General features: G+C 31.8%; 1 protein-coding gene across 1 annotated transcript in view; it reads right to left on the bottom strand.

Annotated features, from left to right (window-relative positions):
- The window catches only part of Si (sucrase-isomaltase), an 86,960-nt gene extending 70,567 nt beyond the window's left edge, over positions 1-16,393 (bottom strand). The window contains exons 1-7 of the mRNA XM_010604193.3: positions 16,134-16,393; positions 13,194-13,311; positions 11,094-11,203; positions 3,940-4,057; positions 3,650-3,759; positions 2,311-2,462; positions 609-780 (exon numbers count right to left, since the gene is read on the bottom strand). Of these exons, the coding sequence (XP_010602495.1) occupies positions 609-780; positions 2,311-2,462; positions 3,650-3,759; positions 3,940-4,057; positions 11,094-11,203; positions 13,194-13,311 (780 nt within the window). The 5' untranslated portion in view covers positions 16,134-16,393. The remainder of the gene's footprint in view (positions 1-608; positions 781-2,310; positions 2,463-3,649; positions 3,760-3,939; positions 4,058-11,093; positions 11,204-13,193; positions 13,312-16,133) is intronic.
- Positions 16,394-16,660: the final 267 nt, after the last annotated feature.

Genomic DNA, 16,660 nt, shown 5'->3' on the forward strand with positions numbered 1-16,660 from the left:
ATATATATATATATATATATATATAATATAGTAACAAAGAGTATATTTTTTCATTAGTAATTTCACATGAACATAAGATATATAACACAATTTATATTATGGTAATAGAGTTCATATATGCCTTCAATGATATATTTTGTGAATGATAAACTACCTCAAGCTTCAGAAAGAAAATCAACTCCTTTGCAAAAATTTGAAACTAAAAAAGATTACCATATATTAGAAAGAGGTGCACAAAGATGGATGAGGTGATGTCCAAACATAGGAATACACTGTATCATAAAAAATAAATGGTACTTGAAATTTTTCTAGCTTAATGAGTTTAAATATAAAGGTTATTGTAAAAGGAATAATGAATTATGAAAGTTAAAAACCAAAGGAAAACATCCATGAACAGGTTACACCTATTCATACATTCATAAAATCTGTTAGCAATTAAATTTAGGATCTAACTATGAATTTTCACCATTAAAGTAAACAAGCTTCTGCATTAGGTATCACTGGTGGCCAGATAATTTAACTGGTAACAATTAAGCAACAGGAGTTTGAAATAGGCAATTTAATCCAACATAATGATTTCATCTAAAACAAGAAAAATAATTTCTTACATCACCAGGAAGCTCATCTCGTGTAAAGATGGGCCATGTTTTCCAATACAAATCATGGCGAAATCTCTTATGAATATGTTCCCCAATACCATACATATATTCACTGGGAAGTCTGGTTGAAATCTGTAAGTATTGATCAGAGTACACCAAAGGACCAATGCTGGTATCAAATCTGAGCCAAGAAATAAAGAAATAAGTGATGTAGAAACATTAAAATATTCCATCAAATATGTGTTTATGTTATCATCATACAGAATATTTAATTTCAAAGATGTCAGGGTTTATATGTGGTTACATTTTAGGAAAATGCAAATTATACCATAATCAAAATTTATTCATTAATTAGTATAATTTTCTTCATGATCATGAATATAATTTTTCACATGCATTCTCTCCTTTATTCTTCATCACAAAGATTCAATTATTTACCCATTTTATAGATAACACATTTTGAAAGAATAAAATCAGGTTTTCAAAGGTCACAACTAGCAGAAAAAAAGAGCCAGTTTTCGATATCTGCCTTGTTCTGGAAACTCAGTTTTATAATAAATTATACTGGCTTTCACACCTCTACTATGTATACTAAAAGCGACTTACATATCATTTTTTCCCAAAAGGAAAATGGTTGTATATTTTATGCAGACAAATTCTCTACTACATGAAATTTTAAATGCCATTTCTTGCATTTAATATTTTTTGATGGTTGGAAAATTATAATTTTATGAAGGATATTTACGAAGGGTAATGTGATGCTTTGATATATGTTATTGAATGACTAAATCAACCCACTTAACATAATTATCACTCCATACATAATTTTGTATGGTGTAAAAATTTAGAGTCTATTCTTTTAGAAATTTTGAAATATACATGAAACTATTATTACCTTAACTCGTGTGCAACAAATTTTGAAAATGTATTCTCCTGTCTAACTGTTTGACCAAAATGTCCCTATGATTCATTCAGAACTAGTACTTCCCCAGGTGGAAACTTGATCCCTAACTACCATTCTAACTTCTCATTTTGATTTTTCTAGGTCAATATGCAAGGTTGTCTTTTTATCATATGGCACAGAGTCAGTTCCAAAAGTAGTAAATTACTTTCAAAGAATATAATTTGATTTTGACCATTTTGATTATTTATAGTATTAATTTTGACTATTGCTTAATTAACATTCTTGGGAATGCAAGAGCATTGCTCCCCCAAGGAATTCCTAAATTCCTTTCACCTATGGCTTCTACTATCCAGCTGACAGATTCTGAATGAAAATGTTCAGCCTAGATTTAATTTATATGTGTAAAAATGTTTTAATTTTACCATTTGTTAACACATTATTGAATATTAAGCATTTAATACTACAAATTGGAAGCACAATATGATAAATAACAAGGACAACATACAGTAGCAAGTCTACATTCACAAAAATATAGCCAAGGCTATAATTATGTCAGTGAGTCTCTCCACCTTCACATTTAGTTCACCTCAATTGGTATTTTCACGTTCATCTTTCAGTGCCTTTCCTGAGTAGGAAATAGGATCGTTTAATCATCATTATCCTTACAAAGTTTTGCAACAACTTTCTCATCAGAAAAATGTTATTCTGTGTGATAAGTGATCGTTAGATATGCTTATAATATAAAAACAGAATAAAATGGATTGGCTATTTACATTTGTGTGATTGTAAAATAAAATTCCTGCTTACAGAGTTTTGCTGTTGCTTTTCCTGATAACTTTGATGCTGAAAGGATTTTCTGTGACCTGCACATCATACAAAGCTTCAGAAGCTGCTGGTCCAGTATGTTCCTGTACAAACTGATGAGGAACTTCATATCTTCTATTATTTGGATCAGTAATCTGCAGATTTAAATAAATTAGCTTCTTTATTTCATCTAAAATTTTTGAATTATGAAATGCAAATTCAAATAGAAAATAATAGATTTAGTGAACTTATACAGGAGCTGTTCATGATTAATGAGTGGTTGTGCACAGGTAAACAATATAAATTGTTAAGAAATAAAAATAATTACTTTTTAAAGTTTTGTAAATAAAATCAAGTAAAAACTTTTATGGACTGATAAAAATTCAATGATAACAGTGAGCAATATTGATTATTGAATAGTAGATGTTTATGAATGTAATTATTCTTAGTGCTTTTTATTTCTCTTCACTTTAGTACCACAGGGATTTTAAATTTTATTTTAAATATTTCAGGACTGGAGGTGTGACTCTGGGTTGATCACTTGCCCAAAATCACCCCAGCATTGCAAAAGTGAATAAATATTTAAAAAGTCTCAATTTCTATGAAGCTGTGGGTAAAATGAAAGTATGCAAATAACTTTTCATCTCCAGATTTTAAAAGAAAAAAAGATATCACTAAATTACATGCTAAAAAGCAGTAGAGATTATTTTTTTTCAAAATCAAGGAATGTGCCAAGTGTAGTGGTGCACACCTGTAATCCCAGCATTCTGGGAGTCTGAGATAGAAGAATCCCAAATTCAAGCCCAGCATGGGCGACTCAGCGATTTACAAGACCCTGTCCCAAGATTAAAAACTACCAAAAGCGCTGTGGATTTAACTCAGTGTGAAGGTCCTGTGTTCCATACCCAGTACCACAAGATAAAAAACATAAATAAAATAAAGCAATAAAGTGACAGAGTAAAATACGTAGTGAATATAAGTTACATTCTTATGGCACTAGTAATATTTTTCCCAAATTAAATTTTAAGCAAGTACTCCATCATAGCCTATAGTCAAAACAAAAAAAAAAATACTAACAGTCATTCAATGTTTACCCTCCTTAAGACAGTTTCCTAAATACTTTGTATGGGCTCTATAATTTAAATTTGTCAAACTAATCGTGACCAAAGCTATCAATATTTCTACACTGCATTCTGCAAATGGATTTAAGTGTAATAAGTACAGCAACTACACTTTTGCTTTAAAAAATATTTCTGAAGAAGGAAAATATGCTAATAGGCCAAAGAATATGATCATGAGATTAGCTTTATTTTTAAATCTTTAGAAATATCAAAAACCAAACCTTAAACCGGAAACGATTGGGTGTCTGATTTTCAGTTGTGAGGAGTACACTGTTAATGTCATTTCCAAAGAGGGTAGGAGAAGGTACTCTATTCAAACTGACTTCAAGTCCTTCAACCAGGAAAAGAAAGCAGACAGGAGTTAATTTATTTAGAAAGATGCACTGGTTAAGTATCTTTATACTGAACAATTTAAACATGTTGATGTACAAACTTCATATTTAATTCTATTTTAGGTATTTTTTGAAAGAGAACTTCTAAATCTATTTTATCGTGACAAAACAGTCCTTACCAGTATTTGTTGCTTTCCTTTCAGCCACATTGTAGCCATGATTGTCTAGGAAGAAGCACCAAGGAACAACAGAGTTATTCCATGGCTTCCAGCAGCAGCCTCGCTGTGCACACATGGCCTGACAAAATATTTTAAATGAAGAGTTTGATCAGTATTATTGTCAAATGAGCTAGGTGCTTTTTTTCCAAAAACTGGATGTTTATATCTTCAAATATATAAAATGGTAAAATGTCATTTTTTATCCCTTTCACTGGAAAGATATAAAAACAGTGGATGAATTGAATTAGTTACAGGACATCAGATATTTATTCTCTGAGTTTTGCTTTATCAAATGAATGTTTCTATACATAGTATTTTAAGCTCATGTTTTTGGAGTTCCTTCCCTCTGGGCAATTATAATTCACTTTCTTGTCAAGGGGTTCATGAAGACTTGAAATGATTATTTTCTACTTAGCATACCTCGAGATTCTGGTGATGTTATCAAGACAAAACACACATCTGTATTAAATTCCACATAAAATGTTTAAGATCAATATTTAAGCTATTTATTAGTTTATCAGCTATTTTACCTCTTTAGCTTGTTTATAAGCCAAATGTCACAACTAATAACTGCAAATGCATTCAATAAACAAAATAAAATTCTTAGTTCTCAGAAATTCAATTATCTATATAGAAAGATTATGTATAAGGGAAAATCATAAATGCCTATGTAAAAGTTGAGCAACATGGTGATACTAAGTAGTAAAATGCATTATTAAAAATCTGCTTAATACTAAAATTTAGCATCATGTCACATTTTCATAATTTTATTATCTGTAGAATTATATTATAGTTGTTTTTTTTTTTTGGTACCAGGGATAGAACTTGGGTCCTTGCACCTGCGAGTCAGGCGCTGGAACCACTGAGCTAAATCCCTGACCCTTATCTGTACAATTATAATATGTTATTATATAACATAAAAATAAGTTAAAAGTACCATATTAAGCCAAATAAAGTACCTTCTAAAAATGTTTTTATTAGTGCATGTGTGCAGTATGTAATTGTAACATACGTGTATAACACATCTTAATTTTTTTATCTTAACCTCTCTCTTATTTTCACTTTGAATAAAAATAGCTTTAAATGCACATACATAGCTCCCATAACTACATGCATACATACATACATATACCATACAAACACCAGCACAATTGAATCTGACCATTCTAGAGTGCAGAAACCTAGGAGAACCCAAAGTATGTGTCACTTTTATGCAGAGAATTATGCTACTAGTTTACCTATAAAAAAATTCCATTAATTCAAAGACATTATACAAAAATTATAATTTACAGTGCTTTCTGAAGTGGATAAAAAATATTAGTACAAAATAAATGGTAGAATTAGATATAAATATAATGATTTGGAAAGACATAAAAATTTAAAAAAACAAGACAAAACAAGCACAGTATAATCACATTTTGACAAACTAAAACACAGTAAAATAAATTTACATTAATTTTCTTAAAATGCACATTATTAATTTGCTAGGGCTGCTATAACAATCATGGAAAAAGATGGATTAAAGCAATAGTTCTAGAAGCTAGAAATCCTAACTCAAGTTATTAGGAAAGTCACGTAGCCTCTGAAAGTTTTAGAAAAGAGTTTTCCCTTATCTATGCATAGATTCTAACATCTCCTGGCAAACTTTGGCATTCTTTGGGTTATAGGTCGTTATTCCAATCTCTGCTTCCATGATATGGCTTGCTTCTCTGTCTGTCTGTATATAACCCTCTTCTTTTATAGAAGCACCAGTGACTAGGTCTGTGCCACTTCATAATCCAGTAAACTTCACCTTTACTAATTATATCTGCAAAAATTCAATTTCCAAATAAAGTCTCATTCTGAGGATTCAGGTGGGCATGAATTTCTTTGGAAGACATAATGTAATTCACTACATACAGAAACCAAAGTATTAGTTTTAAACTGTATATCGTTTTACTGCTTTTAAAACGTTATTAGTTTTAGTTTATTTTATGGAAATTTTGGTATTTATGTAGGTTTAGTTGTTATCTTGATCAATTTTTCTGTGGCTGAGACATAATGTCTTACACATACAACCTAAGGCAGGCAGATTTAATTTGACTAAAGATTTCAGAGCTTTGGTTCATGGTCGGCTGGACACAAGACAGAAGCATCATGACAGAAGGATATGGTGAAGTGAATGTGCTAATTTCATGATGGCCACAAAGAAGAGCACAGTGAAAGATTGCCAGTGAGAGACATACATTCCTAAGCCAAACCACTAGGGATCCACCTCCAATGGAGGCCCACTTTCTAATAACACATTAAACTATAAATCAGTACAATACCCCATTGATCCAGTCACCTCTCTAGGAGCCTCTTAATCTAGTCAAGTTGACAATTAAGATTAACTGGCACAAGTCTAACCCTTGGAATAATACTTAACCATATCTCCTTAAACCATCCTTAATTCCAAATAAATGCAATAAGAGCTTAGTAATTCCACTTGACATGATACAGCTATTGTGCACAGAAGTGAGTATGAATTAAGCCTTTCCTCAAAGTCTCAAAAGTTCCAGCATTGCTCAAAAATACAACTCAAAGACTCCTCTGACATGAGGCAAACTTTACACTAAACACCTACATAAAAATAAAAATAAAGCATACCCTCAGGGTTAAATGGCACAGAGTTAAGATTCCCATTCTAAAATGGAGAAAGGTGAACAAAGAAAAGAATTGGACCAAAGCAAGACCAAAATTCTAGAAAGGCAAACAATAATTTCTGTAACTCTAGGACTGCCAACCGAGAAACAGGGTTCCAGACAGCTTGGACAGCCCCACACCCACGGTCATGGCAGTTGCAGCCTGTGTGTGTTCTTTCTTGGGGTGGTTCCCCTTGCTTCCCGCTGATTTTGGCACATTTCTGTTTCTGAGATCACTGACTTCCTGGGTTCTCCACTATATCTTCAGATTCATTCCCACAGCTTCAGACATTCCATCTCATGGGCACAGTGTCTGGCTTCCAAGGCCTTCTTTTAAAATTTGTAAAGCCCCATAGCTCTATAGCCTCTATAATCCCATAGCTTCTGTATTCTGCACGTCTGTAAAACTGCATCTCAAGGATGATACCAAGATCTGCCACCAGTTTGAGCAAGTAGCCAAGCACCCTTGGAATATAACTACTGTGTCCTCTGAGTGACCAAATGGCTGAGTACACTGAAATTAGTCCTGAAGAATTAATTCCTGAAGTAGTCCTTCTCTGGCATAGGGCCTAGAAGCTCTCTTCTCAAATGAAAAGTTCACAGTTTTGGAACTATGACCCTGTAATAGGTGGAGTCTTGCCAATTTCCAAATGCCCTTAAGACACCTTTCTTCTGGCTAGGTTAAAAGTACTTAGTGTCTTTTTAATGTTACTAATCTCTTCAACAAATACACACTGGCCCCGGATTTGCAGTAGATTCTTTCAAGCCAAAATTTTTCAAATCTTTTGGCTTTTATATTCTAATTCTTGCTGTAAATCTGCTTAAAATATAAGTAATACATATACAACAGCTCAGTTTTCTCTACTAGATCAATTAGTCCACTGCCATTAAGCCAGCTTCCCCCAAAGTCTCAGGGTATTGGCAAAATATAAACTTTTTTTTCATAGTGTAACACATTTGGCCTCTAGTCCCATTCCTAATAGAGCCCCTATTCCTATCTGAAACCTAATGAGCCTGGCCTTAAATGTTGGCATTTTGATCAACATTCTGGTCTCCTGAGCTCTGATCAGAATGATCCATCAAACTCTGTTTAAAAGAGCCTAAAGCTTCTAGCCTGCATCTATAAACCATTTCAAATTCTTCCTGGAAACCATTTTTGATGGCTTGTGAAACATATGATCAGGTGTAGTCACAGTCATGACTCAACTTCTCCTGTATCAACTGTCTACAGTGGACTGTTCTCTCATTGCTGAACAAAATATCTAACATCTGCAACTTAAAGGACAGGTTTAACAGCTCACAGTTTCATGGGTTCAATCCATTATTGGGAGTCTCAAAGACAAAAATATTACAGTGGGTGTATTGTGAGGCAATGCTACTTACCTCATGTCTGGTAATCAAGACAAAGGGGGAGAACACCAGCCATAATTATATCTTCCAAAGGAGCACACCCTGCTACTCACCTCCACATGGTCCCCACTTTTTAACAGCACATTTAGAATGCATATCAATGCCACTAATCAACATAATACCATCATGATCCAATAACCTCTCCGGGAATCTCTTAATCTAGTCAAGTTGACAATTAAGATTAACTGGTATAGTTATTATTCTTATTTTTCAGAATTTTAGCTTTCAACAATAATTTTCATTCCTCATTTGACTTCATGCTTCCATTGAAAAACCACAAAATTAAAACACATTAAGTATAGTTTAAACTGTAGTAGGTAAAAATGCAATCAATATGTTGTATTATTCATTATAGTTGTGCATGACTGCATACATATATAGTAGTAAAATTACAGGTTAATACATACAACAGCACATCTTGGGTTGGCTAATTGTATAAAGTGAATTATAATCCTCTCAAATTCATATATTGAATTTGAACATCTAACCACCAGTATGACTAGATTTGGAGGTAGGGATCTTAAGACAATAGTTAAATTTAAATAAGGTCATAAAATGGGGCTATAGTCCAATAGGTGCAGTGTCTTCATAAAAGAGAAATTTAAACCAGGAGTTTTCCTGCCTCTCAGCATGCAAAAAAAATACTGTGTGATGATACAATAAGCAAAGTTTTACAAGCCAGGAGTAAAATCAAATTCTGATGGCACCTTCGTTCTGGTTTTTAACCTCTAGAACTACATGAGAAAATAAATGGGTTTAAGTTACCCAGTCTCTCATATGTTTTTGTAATGAACTGAACTGAGGTAAAGAAATTAGGGTGGAGTAGTAACTGTTTTTATAATTTCTATTCTGATTATATATTCTATCTTTTCTTACCAATAATTCAATACATATCCATGCCTTTTCTAATTAAAAAAGTTGTAATGATGTCATTATATTGTATACCATAAATGTACCAATAAAATTAATTTTCAAAAAAACAACTTGCACATAAAAGTTTAGTATAATCAATCATTTTGAGTTTTTTCAATCTTAATCTATCTATCTATCTATACACACATGGAAGAATCATTGTATTTAAAACTTAAGGAAAATATTTTTAAATTATCCTTTAAAAACAAATTAAATATCAACCAGTGTGTTTGGACCACATAATATTTATTTAAGTGGTAAGATTTTCCTTCTTAGAATTTTAAGTAGGTATGTATTAAGATAATAAATCACTTTTATCTGATCACTTGCAATGATGGAAAATTACTACTTAAACTATTTTAAAGAATTTTCCAAGATATAAATGAAAAACATATTTGTGAAGTTATATAACTGTACAGCAAATTTTTTAAAACATGAGCAAAAGTTTAAATAAAATTCTCATTTGAAATTTGCAAATATCCTAAAGGAGTAAAACAGAAAATATTACCCTGGATTTTTTTTTCTAAATTTCTATGCAGATTTTATTTTTCTTTTCATCGTTTGTTTTTAATCAACTTTTATAGTACAAAAATATTACTTCCATAAAATGAATCATGGAAAATTACAAGATTCTGCTTAATGGATAGTAAATATTGTGTTCACAGACTATGAGCTAACAGAACTTTGCAAGCCAGTTTTGATTCTAGCCTTACTTCTCATCTAGCAGGAGAACGACACTGACATTCATTTAGTCTTGAAAAGTTCTCCAAGTTTCTATATATCTAAAATTTAATGAATGAGAGTTTAGTACCAAAAGTTCATCAAAAATATTTTAATGAATTCCAGTTTTCTTAGTTAAAATATCAAGACAACACATTTCAGAGCTGAGCATGTAGCTCAGTATTATAATGCTTGCCTAATATGCATAAGGCTGTAGTTGTGATATCTAGTACTGAACAAAAGTGATTCATTTGAGATGTGTTATGATAAATTTGAAAATAAGTTCACTTTATTTTCTGAAATGGCAAAGTAAATACATATGCTAAAGCCTAACTTATTTCATGTATAATTTTGTTTCACACTGAGAACATTCTTTAGCAACCTAACAGGTCAGAATAATAAAGACCAATCATAAGCATGAGTATTCTAAACTACTCACTATTAGGTATTACTTCCTCATGAGACCCTTGGAACTCATATTATTTTCAATGAATTATCCTTCAGTCATTTCTTGAGGAGAATATTGACTAAAAGCAATACATAGCCATTTCTGTTAGTGTGTCAGTAGATACTGTTATCTATCTTTTTTTTAATGATTGGGTAGGCTAAAAATCTTGCTATTTCTAAAGTTTCCAGAAGGAACATTGCATCTACTTGCAATTTCTTTGGAGAATTAACTTGAAAATTAGTTGCTAACTGTGATGTAACAAAATTATGCTAGAACTAATAGCAATTTTATAGTCCTTTTTATGTTGCATAAGGTGGTGGAGATTAGAAGAGGCAAGATTTAGACATGCATGCTATAGATTTTGCAAAATGTAAATACACAAGACATATTCATATCTTGCATATATGTTATATACGTACACACACATACACGCACTCATCCATTAACCTTTATTCTCATACAGTTTTATGAATAATAAGTCACTTAGGGTTACATTAATCCAGTCAGCCACCCTTAATTTTCTCCATTGTGCTTCTTCTCTCCTGATTGTCAAAAAAAAAAAAAAAATTGAAATGTGTTAATTGCTACAGACTCTATTTAATGGGATCATTATAAACATGCTAAATGAAAATATATATTCTCACTCAAATGTTCTGTATGTCAAAAGGTTGTTTTTTAAAGAGTAGATATGAAATGTCAGAATTGCATGAAGTTTTACAATATTAAAAATAACTTGTTAAGCATAGATGAATATTAACTTATTAATATGAATTGAAGAGAGGTACAGAAAATCAAGGTCAATAACTTCAATTGTCTATTATCTATTCCAAACTACAATAAAAATATATTTCACCTAATTTATGTCTAGATCTTTAACAATGTAGAAGTATGCACTAGCAAGCAATTATCTTAATATCATTACTTATATATTCATAAAGGTTGTAAGGAATGCTTTTACTGACCTGTGTTGGAAATTGGTCTGGAATACAGTTTATTCTCTCATTGACGGGGTCATTTATGTCAGCTGGACATTTTCCTGAACCAGCGGGAGTTGAAGTAGTAGGGCTCACTTCTAGGGGAGGAAAATAGTTAAATAAAACATATTTAATATTTCCCAGGCTTGTAATGTATTGTGTAGATTTTAGTGAAAGAATACTTGAATTTATGACCCAGCCATCCCTCTGCTGGGTGTCTTTTGAAAAGAATTAAAAGAATCATATCACAGTGATGTATGCACACCTATGTTTATAGCAGCACAGTTTGTAATAGCTAAAATTTGGAAACAGCCCATTTGACCATCAGTTAGAGACTGGGAAAAGAAGATGTGGTTTTTCTATAAAATGGAATACTACTCAGCCATAAAGAATGAGAAATTGGATTCATTCATAGGAAAATGGATACATATTGAGGACATATTCCTAAGTGAAATAAGTCAAACATGTGTAAATACCGAATAGTTTCTCTGGTGTGAATAAACTGTAATAGTACATAAGATCCTAATGAGATAGTTGACCATGTGAAATAGGAAGAAAGGGGCTAATGGTGTAGGGAAAGTGGGAAGGGTAGGGGAAAGGTAGTAAAGGGAAATATATGAAAAAATAGAAATAAAGTGCTTGTAAATGGGGAAGGGAGAAGGGGGTGAAGGGAGGGCAGGGACAAAGGGAAAAAATGAGAACCAAGACCTGTCATGTAAAGGTACAAGATCCCAATGATGAATGTAACTGTACTGTATACCTGAAATGTACCAATAAACTCGATGAGAAAAAAAAAAAAGAAAAGAAAAACACATCTTTTTTTTTTTTAAATCCCAAAGTTCAATCCCTTAAAAGTGAAAGATCCAAGTATTTTGAAGTGCTGCAGACTTCAAATTCTAGATATTAAGAAGTATCTTAAGAATATAAAAGCAGCTATTTAATTGGTTCTTTGTTTTTCTTTAGTAGCTATTTTTATCTCATTGTGTGAAATTTAAATTTTCACTGAAAAGTAAATTACAGTTAAAAGGTAAAATTTTATAAAATCTTTTTTAAGCACTAGCAATTAGAACATAAAATTTCATAACAGTCTGGAACTTCATTGGCTGTTTCCTTAAGCAAAGAAGGTTCTATCATAGATTAAAAGAGAAACATAGTGTACATTCACTGAGTATTTCCAATCTGTGATTTACAGATGAAAAAAGAAGATGGAGAAAAGTGGAATCAGACAGGGTGCAGAGAAGAATAAATGAACTAACCAAGAGAAACTGGAAAAAGAAGGTGGCTTGAAGAGACTAATTGGGTAAGATCAAAGGCCAGGAACAAGGTAGAAAAAATAAATTCACCTTTACATAAGGAAAAACATTTTAGCAATCATATGTTTGTCATAATAACTGCACGTTTCACAGTATAGTGACTGGTCAGTTACTGAAGGAAAGTAAGAAAATAACAGCAATAGGGATGTCTAGCTACACTTAGGTTTGAATGTAACGTGAAATATCCTTTTCAGTTCCTATTTGGTAGGTAGAAAATGATGAAAGAGAAGGGATTTGGTCAATAGTAATACACAGCAACTCTAACTTAGGATAAAATATGCAGAAAAATATCATTAAGCACTTCAAGTCTGGACTCATCCTCCTTCCAATTCTCTGTTGTCATTCAATCTCTTTCTCTTAAAAAAAATTTTTGAACCAAGATAAGGAGAACATTTGCCACATTAGTTCACTCACCATGGAAAATTTCTAAGGACCAGAGCAAAACCTACATTTCCTTATGAATGAGAGTGTCATGAGAAGAGTAGGCAATGATTCAACCTTGAATTGACACCTTCAATTTAAAACCATTTTCTCTTTTCACAGTAATTTAAGTGTAAAAGTCTATTAAGGGCAAAGCACATGAATTCCTTAGTTACAATACTTTTTCATTGACATAACCAGAACATAAAGGGTACAAAAAGTTGGACCATTTGTGTCACTGACTGGATCTTTCTTCACTTGCTAAATGTCTCAAAACTTATCTTTAATTCCATGAATATTATGAATAACTTTTAAAATTTCATTATAGTTTATAAAACTTCTTACTGCTACTTACCATCAACAGCAGGTGTTTTAGTTGCCAAAATAGCAACGAGGGCAATAGCTATTATTGTAACTATGACAAACAGGACAATCAGAAAGATTTCTAGTCCACTAAATTTCTTCTTTGCCATCTAAAAAAAGAAAGGAATTTGTGTTTAAACTGTACAATCAACAGCTATAGTATAGCATTATCATAAAATTACAGACATTTTGCTTTGCTAATCTTGATGCAGAGTTGTGGCTTTATCAGTTTAAAATCTAAACTGTTACACAATGAAAATGTAAAAAATATGTGCAACTTGAATCAAAGGAACAAATTAATGATGTACATTACAGTACACTTAGAAATACAGGGAAAAAATATTTCCAAGCCGATGTGTCCTGCCCTCCTATTGTAAATCATTTTTCAGGTCAACCTTCCACTTGCACTACATTCTTTAATTTTCAAAAATTTTAATACTATGAAGGAGATATTCTTATTTAATACACTTTACCAATTAGGAACTTCCAGATGAAAGAGAATACTTCAAAGCAAAATAATCCACTTTCCACTCTGACTCATATCTGCGTCATTCAATACTTTAATATGACAATATTTTTTTTTGTAAAAGAATCTACACATATGTATATGTGCAGTATATATGTGAAAGCTGTTACATTTAGAATGTTTCAAACTATATGATTGACAAGTTCTTCCCCTAAATAACAAAGTATACCAAGCACTCATATCAGTAAAATTTTCTGGTTTTGGTACTTAGAATTGAATCCAGAGCCTTCCCATTGAACTAAATTTCTACTTTTTTTTTTTTTGTAACTTAAAAATGAGTTTCACTAAATCACTAAGTTGCCCAGACTGAGCTCAAATTGCAATCTTCCTCCTCCATTAGCCCTCTTAAGTGATGGGATTCCAATTTTTGTGTCATTCAATGTCCTGCTCATATATTGCTTTTTTGTAACATTATGTATTTGAGGTAATATACAGAAAATTCATATATGTGGGTTAGCAATTTATTCTTTTCTGGCCATTATCTGATCTTGTTTAACTTAATTTTGAACATGTGTTCCCATGCTTTTTCCTAGCATTCAACTTTCCATAGATTTTCTATGATATGTCCAGGTCAAAATTAGAATTTCCATGAGGCTGAGGCAGAAGGATCACCATGAGTTGGAGGCCAGAGTGAAATAAATAATGAGTTCAAGTCTAGCCTGAATCTCATAGTAAGATCTTGTCTCAAAAACTCAAATAAAATCAAAAAACAAAATCTTGTTTGTTTGGTTTGGTTCACTGTGGTCTCTCCACCTATAACTGTTGATTCTTGTACCTAATTGAACCTAAACAAAATTTTTATCTCTCCTATATTTTTCTACCACATTCAATTATATAAGTCCTTTTTGTTTTATCTCTGAAATATTTTCATAATTATATCTTCATCTAACCCCTAAAACTGCAACATATCTTTTGGATAATGTGTCCCTTTCTTATGTGCTGGTGAAACCTTCAATCTCTGCTCATCTACTTTTTTGTGTGAGTTCTAATTAATGTCTCAGTCAAATGTCCTGGTTTCTGTGAACACACTGGTGCTCTTGGAGGCAGAATTAATCTACCCTTTGTGCTTTTTGCAATAACACATAACATATCTATTAAGTTATGTATGCTATGTTAATTGCTTCTATTATATTTTTATATTCTTTTTCTTGTCCTGTATCTGGAATTGAACACAGAACCTTGCATTTGTCCTGCAGGCACAGCGCCACTGAGCTATATCCCCAGCCAATTATTACATTTTTAATAGTGAAAATTATGAAAATAGTTCAGAGACTAATACCACATAAGCACCAGCTTTGTCAATAATTATACCCTATGAATAAATATTTGAAAATAAATTTTCAATTTGAATGTATCATTCATTTCTTGTGGCTTAAATGTTAATTGCATCAGCATTATTCAAAGAAACTACACTTAGCATGCTAAACTTAATTGAAGCAATAGATGATATAAGAAGTTTGTAAAATAATAAAGCAAACTGTTCGATGTTGTGCTGAAATACAACTGTGTAACTTTGAATATGTCCTATGTAAAGCAATATTGTACATTTTTGTCATGAAGACAACAGCACAATTGTGCAATTTATTTTGTAAAGGGAAGCAGCAAAATGCACATTGCTATGACACAAATCCTTCTTTATCCAGAAATCAAAATATATTAATTTATTCATATAACTACCCAGAATATGAAGTTCTGAAATTATTTATATTTTATAGGTGGTAATTCCAGTGATCACATCTTACAGTAACTGAAAGAAAAAATTCTTGGAGAAACTGCATACTGACAGTTTTTATGAAAATAAGTATTTTATTAGATTGTAGTGATAAGTGATATTTAAAAGTTGTGCTTCAAACACTTCATGAAGTGTTTGTAAAGGGGAAGGGGAGGAGGGGTGAAGGGAGGGCAGGGACAAGGGGAAAAAATGAGAACCAAGACCTGTCATGTAGAGATACAAGATCCCAACAATGAATGTAACTGTACTGTATCCCTAAAATGTACCAATAAACTCAATGTGAGGGAAAAAACTTGTGCTAAAACATCAAAAATCTTATAAATCTGGCCTATACATTCTTAAGATATATTTTATCATACTTAGCTGAAGTATCCTCTTACTTTGTCAAAACAATTTTTAATCTGATTTTCTTCTTTACAAACTTACTATGATTCCACCTATGTTTGAGAAAAAAATGTAATGGAGACTTGGAAAAGAAAATACTTTCTCATCTCTGAGAAATTGGAATTATTTTCTATGACATTAGTGCAAAGGATTACAGATATAAATTGGCAATTTAAAACACTGTTGGACAATTTTAAACATGCAGACAGACAAATACTGCTAATGTTAAACAAGCAAAACTGATTCAATTGGAACATGAAATAACAAAGTAATAGGATGTGTGCTCTTACCTTATTTCATAGCCTGTTCTATTTGCTGTGTTGCAGCAGGGTTGTGTGAGGCTGGTAATGACCAGGAAAAATTGCTCAGGTATATATTGGCCTACTCATAAAGTTTTATTGCACCCTCATTAACCTATCAACATTCAATATCCTTGTACTCAATATGTAAGTGTTAAGAGTCTTAATCTGAAAGTTCTTTGTATAAGTACCCCACTCTGTGAATACAAGTTAATTAATAACTCTTCTGTCTTTGATTTCTAGAAATTAGTAACTATCTTAAGAGCATAGGAGTTATTTCAATGATTTTCCTCTTTTCAAAACTGTATTTTCATTATTTGGACACTGTTCTAATAACTTGTGGCTCATTCTGTGAACATATTTGAAAGCTAGGATTTGTAAAACATTTGCAGAAACTAATGTTTAGGAGAGTATATTTTAGTAAAAATTAATGATTAATAAAAGTTACCCTTGTGGCTTGATATTAACCCTGTGGTTGAAGGACTGATGAAACCTAGAAAAAGAAAACATGAACAAAG

The sequence above is a fragment of the Fukomys damarensis genome, unplaced genomic scaffold (genome assembly GCF_012274545.1).
Source record: "Fukomys damarensis isolate Sample0158 unplaced genomic scaffold, DMR_v1.0_HiC HiC_scaffold_12, whole genome shotgun sequence".
NCBI lineage: Eukaryota > Metazoa > Chordata > Mammalia > Rodentia > Bathyergidae > Fukomys > Fukomys damarensis.